The sequence below is a fragment of the Seriola lalandi genome, unplaced genomic scaffold (genome assembly GCF_002814215.2).
Source record: "Seriola lalandi dorsalis isolate HSWRI2012SDOR001 ecotype SW California unplaced genomic scaffold, Sedor1 jcf7180002054973, whole genome shotgun sequence".
In the NCBI taxonomy this organism is placed as follows: domain Eukaryota; kingdom Metazoa; phylum Chordata; class Actinopteri; order Carangiformes; family Carangidae; genus Seriola; species Seriola lalandi.
In genome coordinates this window covers 430,908-437,120 of record NW_019525523.1, presented here as the reverse complement: position 1 = coordinate 437,120, position 6,213 = coordinate 430,908, and the positions used below count along the sequence as shown (strand labels likewise).

Sequence of the window (6,213 nt, the reverse complement as noted above, 5' to 3'; positions counted from 1 at the left end):
GTGGTGGAGGAAAAGATCCCCAGATCCACAGATAAAGGCTCTCTGGTTGCCAAGGTGATAGCTTTAGACACCGACTCAGTGCACAACTCTCGGATTACCTACCAGTTTCTACAAGTGACTGACGCCACCTTGTTCAGTCTGGATCAATACAACGGAGAGATCCGGACTATGAGGATGTTCAGTTACAGAGATCCGCGCCATCAGAGACTGGTTGTTGTTGCCAAGGACAACGGGGAACCTGCTCTCTCTGCTACAGTCACCATCAAGCTGTCCACAGTGGAGACTGCTGTTAAGGCCTACTCTGACATGACTGAGGTTCCTCTAGAGTATGACATCTTCTCAGACCTCAACCTGTACTTGGTGATCGGTCTGGGCTCAGTGTCATTTCTCCTGCTCATCACCATATTGGTCACCATCGTGCTCAAGTGCCAGAAACCCAAACCCAGCAAAGCAGCTCCTCCCTGCAGGAACAGTGTGATCAGTGAGAGGAACTCCACCATCGCAGATTCCACTCTGGTGTCCAACGATGCCTACTGGTACAGTCTGTTTCTAGCAGAGACCAGGAAAGGAAAACTGGTGGTCAGACAGCCTGTGCCAAAGGGCTCCAGATACATCGTGTCCAGTATACCAAGAGGCACAGGAGTGACAGACACTAGTGACTCAGCAGCTTCAACTCTGCAGGTAGGAATCCAATGCATACATTTGTTTTGATCTTTATCATTGATAAGAATTGTGTGACAATTCGTCTTGTATTTAAAAAATAACAAAAAAAACATGTAAGTAGGAGTCATTAGTTCAGGTCACAAAGGTTGTCACTATATCAGATCTTTCTTTTCAGCTCATAAAATATAAATCCCTTTTATTGTAATAAACAAAATGTTAAGGGCATCATGTTAACCGCAGCAAAAAGAGTCCTGCAAAACTTAGAGGTGGCACTGTTTGTTACGAAAAAGCCAGCCCATGAACGCCACTAGCGTACGACGTTGACATGAGGACAGATAGTGAAGTATCCAGACAGCTCGGTGGTACTGAATCTCCGCTCCGAAATACGTTCTCGTCCTATTTAGTACTGAAATATTACCAGGATTAAATTTATTTGAACATCTCTGGGATCAGGACTATTGGAAGAAAATTCCAAATGACTGGACTCATACAAAGTAAAGACTGAAATGTAGTATACACGTACGCAACAAAGCGGTTGTTTGTAACAATGGAGTCCCGCAAAAGGTACGTTCTGCTCGTTGTTCTTTTTTCTTTCGTTCGTGACATATTGACCTCAGTGACTCATTATTCAATACCCGAGGAAATGAAAGAAGGATCAGTTGTAGCAAATCTCGCTACTGATCTCAGCCTGAACGTTAAAACACTGAATCAGAGGAAGATGCGTCTTGATATCATTGCGAATAAGAAATATCTGGATGTGAACAAAGAGACCGGTGAACTGTATGTTGTTGAGAAGATTGATAGAGAATATATTTGCAACACAAAGTCATCGGCGTCATGCTATCTCAAGCTAGAGGTTATATTAGACAACCCAGTACGAATTTTCAACATAGAAGTAGAAATTCTGGATATGAACGACAACGCCCCACAGTTTCGCAGAGACGTAATACATTTAGACATATCTGAAGCGACACCAAAAGGAGAGAGATTATCTCTGAGTAATGCAGTTGATCCTGATGTTGGAAGTAATTCAGTTAAAACGTACCATCTGAGTGAAAGTGAACATTTTAATATTGAAGTTCAGACAGGAAGAGATGGTTCAAAGTTCGCTGATTTGATTTTAACAAAGAGTTTAGATCGCGAGCATCAGGCTGTTCATAATTTAATACTCACAGCTGTAGATGGAGGCATACCTGCTCGTTCTGGTACTGCCAGTGTTATAGTTCGTGTTTTGGACACAAATGACAACACTCCTGTATTTGACAAAAATATGTATAGTGTTAAAATAATGGAAAATTCTCCCATTGGAAGTCTTGTTATTAATCTTAATGCAAAAGACTTAGATGAGGGATCAAATTCTGAGATAATATACTCATACAGTTTATATACGTCAGAGAAAACGCAAGAGACGTTTAATCTGAATCCTTCCACTGGTGAAATTACTGTCAAGGGAATGTTAAACTATGAGGATTTCAGGATTTATGATATGGAAGTTATAGCAACTGACCATGGAGCCAATAGTTTATCAGGACAATGTACCATAAAGATTGTGGTTGAAGACATGAACGACAACCATCCAGAAATATCTATTAAATCATTTCAGAGTCCAGTCAATGAAAACATAGAATTAGACACAGTGATAGCTGTAGTTAGTGTCAGTGATAAAGACTCAGGTGACAATGGAGTGGTTGATCTTCATATTCCAGATAATATGCCTTTCAAACTGAGAGAATCCTCTGATAACTATTATGAATTAGTGGTGTCAGAGCTGTTAGACCGTGAGAAGGTTCCAGAATATGACATCACTTTCACTGTTACAGACAGAGGTTCTCCTCCTTTATCTGACAATGAAACTATGACTTTAGAACTTCTGGATGTTAATGACAATGTTCCACAGTTCCCTCAGTCATTTTCTACTATACGTGTAATGGAGAATAATGCACCTGGGGCCTTGCTCAGTTCACTCACTGCCTTTGACCCTGACCTCCATGAAAACCAGTATCTAGTTTATTTCATTCTAGAGAAGGAGATAGCCAACACCTCCATGTCCATGCTGTTCTCCATCAATCCAGAGAACGGTAATCTTTACGCACTAAAAACTTTTGACTATGAGATTGAGAAGGAGTTTCTTTTCCACATTGAGGCCAGAGACTCTGGCTCTCCTCCACTCAGCAGTAACGTGACTGTTCACATCATTATTGTGGACCAGAATGACAACGCTCCAGTTATTGTCTCTCCGTGGCGCGCACACGGCTCAGTGGTGGAGGAAAAGATCCCCAGATCCACAGATAAAGGCTCTCTAGTTGCCAAGGTGATAGCCTTAGACACTGACTCGGTGCACAACTCTCGGATTACCTACCAGTTTCTACAAGTGACTGACGCCACCTTGTTCAGTCTGGACCAATACAACGGAGAGATCCGGACTATGAGGATGTTCAGTTACAGAGATCCACGCCACCAGAGACTGATTGTTGTTGCCAAGGACAACGGGGAGCCTGCTCTCTCTGCTACAGTCACCATCAAGCTGTCCACAGTGGAGACTGCTGTTAAGGCCTACGCTGACATGACTGAGGTTCCTCTAGAGTATGACATCTTCTCAGACCTCAACCTGTACTTGGTGATCGGTCTGGGCTCAGTGTCATTTCTCCTGCTCATCACCATATTGGTCACCATCGTGCTCAAGTGCCAGAAACCCAAACCCAGCAAAGCAGCTCCTCCCTGCAGGAACAGTGTGATCAGTGAGAGGAACTCCACCATCGCAGATTCCACTCTGGTCTCCAACGACGCCTACTGGTACAGTCTGTTTCTAGCAGAGACCAGGAAAGGAAAGCTGGTGGTCAGACAGCCTGTGCCAAAGGGCTCCAGATACATCGTGTCCAGTATACCAAGAGGCACAGGAGTGACAGACACTAGTGACTCAGCAGCTTCCACTCTGCAGGTAGGAATCCACTACACATATTTGTTTTTTTATTTCTGTTATTGAAAAAAAGTCATAATTTGTTTTTGGACTATGTTGTAGAATTTTTTATTAATAAAGCTCCATCAATTAACCTCACACGGGATGTCATTAATCTACTTTCTTGGGAACAATTTTCCATTCAAACTCGCATTGATAAAAATACACAAAAACGTAAACTAATCATATTAAATGCAGTCAGACAAGTCTTATAAATTCTACAGGGTGGCGCTGTTTGTTAGTAAAATGCCAGCCCATGGTTACACAGACAGTGCGTCGCTGACATTAGGGAAGATCGTGAATCAGCCAGACAGATCCGTGGTGCTGAAACTCCGCTCCGAAAAAGTGTTCGTCCTATTTAGCGCTCCGGAAAAAAAAAAACGTTAAATATGTTTGGAATAAGGAACTTTACAACAAAAATAAAAATTACTGGAAAGCTACAATATAAAGACTGAACTGCGATAAAAAAGCAGTCAAAAATACGTTTCTTTGTAACAATGGAGTCTCGCAAAAGGCAAGTGCTGCTGGTTGTTCTTAATTATTTTTTTCTTTCGTTCGTGACATATCGACTTCAGTGACTCATTATTCAATACCTTAGGAAATGAAAGAAGGATCAGTTGTAGCAAACTTGCTACTGTACTTTTATGGTCACAAAGATTGTCAATAAAACGATTTTCTTGTCAGATATATAGAATTTATGTCCGATTAATAGATATAGGCGAAACGTTAAGGTCATCATGTTAACCGTAGCTCAAGGAGTCCTCGAAAACTTTAAGGGTGGCGCTGTTTGTTGGTTAAATACAAGCCTTTGAACGCCATGAGCGTGCGACGTTGACATTACTATCGTGAATCAACCGAACAGCTCCGTGGTGCTGAAACTCCGCTCCGAAAACGCTCTCGTTCTATTTACTGCTGAAACATTCTCGGGATTAAAACTGTGTGAATATCCATGAGATCAGGACCATTACAGCAAAATTCAGTGTTACTGGAAACATACACTATAAAGACTGAGGCGCTGTATGAAAGGACACAACAATGCGGTCCTTTAAAATAATGGCGTCTGGCAAAAGGTACGTGCTGCTCGTCGTTCTTATTCTTTTTTCTTTCGTTCGTGACATATCGACCTCAGTGACTCATTATTCAATACCCGAGGAAATGAAAGAAGGATCAGTTGTAGCAAATCTTGCTACTGATCTCAGCCTGGACGTTAAAACACTGAAACAGAGAAAGATGCGTCTTGACACCATTTCAAATAAGAAATATCTGGATGTGAACAAAGAGACTGGTGAACTATACATTGTTGATAAGATTGACAGGGAATATATTTGCATCTCAAAATCATCGTGCTATCTCAAACTTGAGGTAATACTAGAAAATCCAGTACGAATTTTTAATATTGAACTAGAGATTTTGGATATGAACGACAACGCCCCACAGTTTCGCAGAGACGTAATACATTTAGACATATCTGAAGCGACACCAAAAGGAGAGCGATTCTCTCTGAGTAATGCAGTTGATCCTGATGTTGGAAGCAATTCAGTTAAAACTTACCATCTGAGTGAAAGTGAGCATTTTAATATTGAAGTGCAGACAGGAAGAGATGGATCAAAGTTTGCTGATTTGATCTTAACAAAGACTTTAGACCGCGAGCAGCAGGCTGTTCATAATTTAATACTCGCAGCTGTAGATGGAGGCATACCTGCTCGTTCTGGTACTGCCAGTGTTATTGTGCGTGTTTTGGACACGAATGACAACGCTCCTGTATTTAACAAAATGATGTATAATGTTAAAATAGTAGAAAATTCTCCTATTGGAAGTCTTGTTATTCATCTCAATGCAACAGACTTAGATGAGGGGTCAAATTCTGAGATAACATACTCATACAGTTTATATACGTCAGAGAAAACGCAAGAAACATTTAATCTGAATCCTTCCACTGGTGAAATTACTGTCAAGGGAATGTTAAACTATGAGGATTTCAGGATTTATGATATGGAAGTTATAGCCACCGACCATGGAGCCAATAGTTTATCAGGACAATGTACCATAAAGATTCTGGTTGAAGACATGAACGACAACCATCCAGAAATATCTATTAAATCATTTCAGAGTCCAGTCAATGAAAACATAGAATTAGACACAGTGATAGCTGTAGTTAGTGTGAGTGACAAAGACTCAGGTGACAATGGAGTGGTTGATCTTCATATTCCAGATAATATGCCTTTCAAACTGAGAGAATCCTCTGATAACTATTATGAATTAGTGGTGTCAGAGCTGTTAGACCGTGAGAAGGTTCCAGAATATGACATCACTTTCACTGTTACAGACAGAGGTTCTCCTCATTTATCTGACAATGAAACTATGACTTTAGAGCTGCTGGATGTTAATGACAATGTTCCACAGTTCCCTCAGTCATTTTCTACTATACGTGTAATGGAGAATAATGCACCTGGGGCCTTGCTCAGTTCACTCACTGCCTTTGACCCTGACCTCCATGAAAACCAGTATCTAGTTTATTTCATCCTAGAGAAGGAGATAGCCAACACCTCCATGTCCATGCTGTTCTCCATCAATCCAGAGAACGGTAATCTTTA

The 6,213-nt window shown here is 41.1% G+C and overlaps 2 protein-coding genes and 1 pseudogene across 2 annotated transcripts in view; all 3 read left to right on the top strand.

Annotated features, from left to right (window-relative positions):
• The window catches only part of LOC111646610 (protocadherin beta-15-like), a 3,262-nt gene extending 2,189 nt beyond the window's left edge, over positions 1 to 1,073 (top strand). Inside the window, exons 2-3 of the mRNA XM_023396138.2 lie at positions 55 to 681; positions 1,068 to 1,073. Of these exons, the coding sequence (XP_023251906.2) occupies positions 55 to 681; positions 1,068 to 1,073 (633 nt within the window). The remainder of the gene's footprint in view (positions 1 to 54; positions 682 to 1,067) is intronic.
• LOC111646609 (protocadherin alpha-C2-like) lies at positions 904 to 3,646 on the top strand. Its single transcript, XM_023396137.2, has one exon. The coding sequence runs from the start codon at positions 1,211 to 1,213 to the stop codon at positions 3,644 to 3,646; it is 2,436 nt and encodes an 811-aa protein (XP_023251905.2). The 5' UTR covers positions 904 to 1,210.
• An 812-nt stretch (positions 3,647 to 4,458) lies between these two features.
• Positions 4,459 to 6,205, top strand: LOC147817355 (protocadherin gamma-C3 pseudogene; annotated as a pseudogene).
• The last annotated feature ends 8 nt before the right edge of the window (positions 6,206 to 6,213 follow it).

Excerpts from the sequence above, each read along its gene's own strand:
- LOC111646609 (XM_023396137.2), top strand. The coding sequence starts at position 1,211 with ATGGAGTCCCGCAAAAGGTACGTTCTGCTCGTTGTTCTTTTTTCTTTC.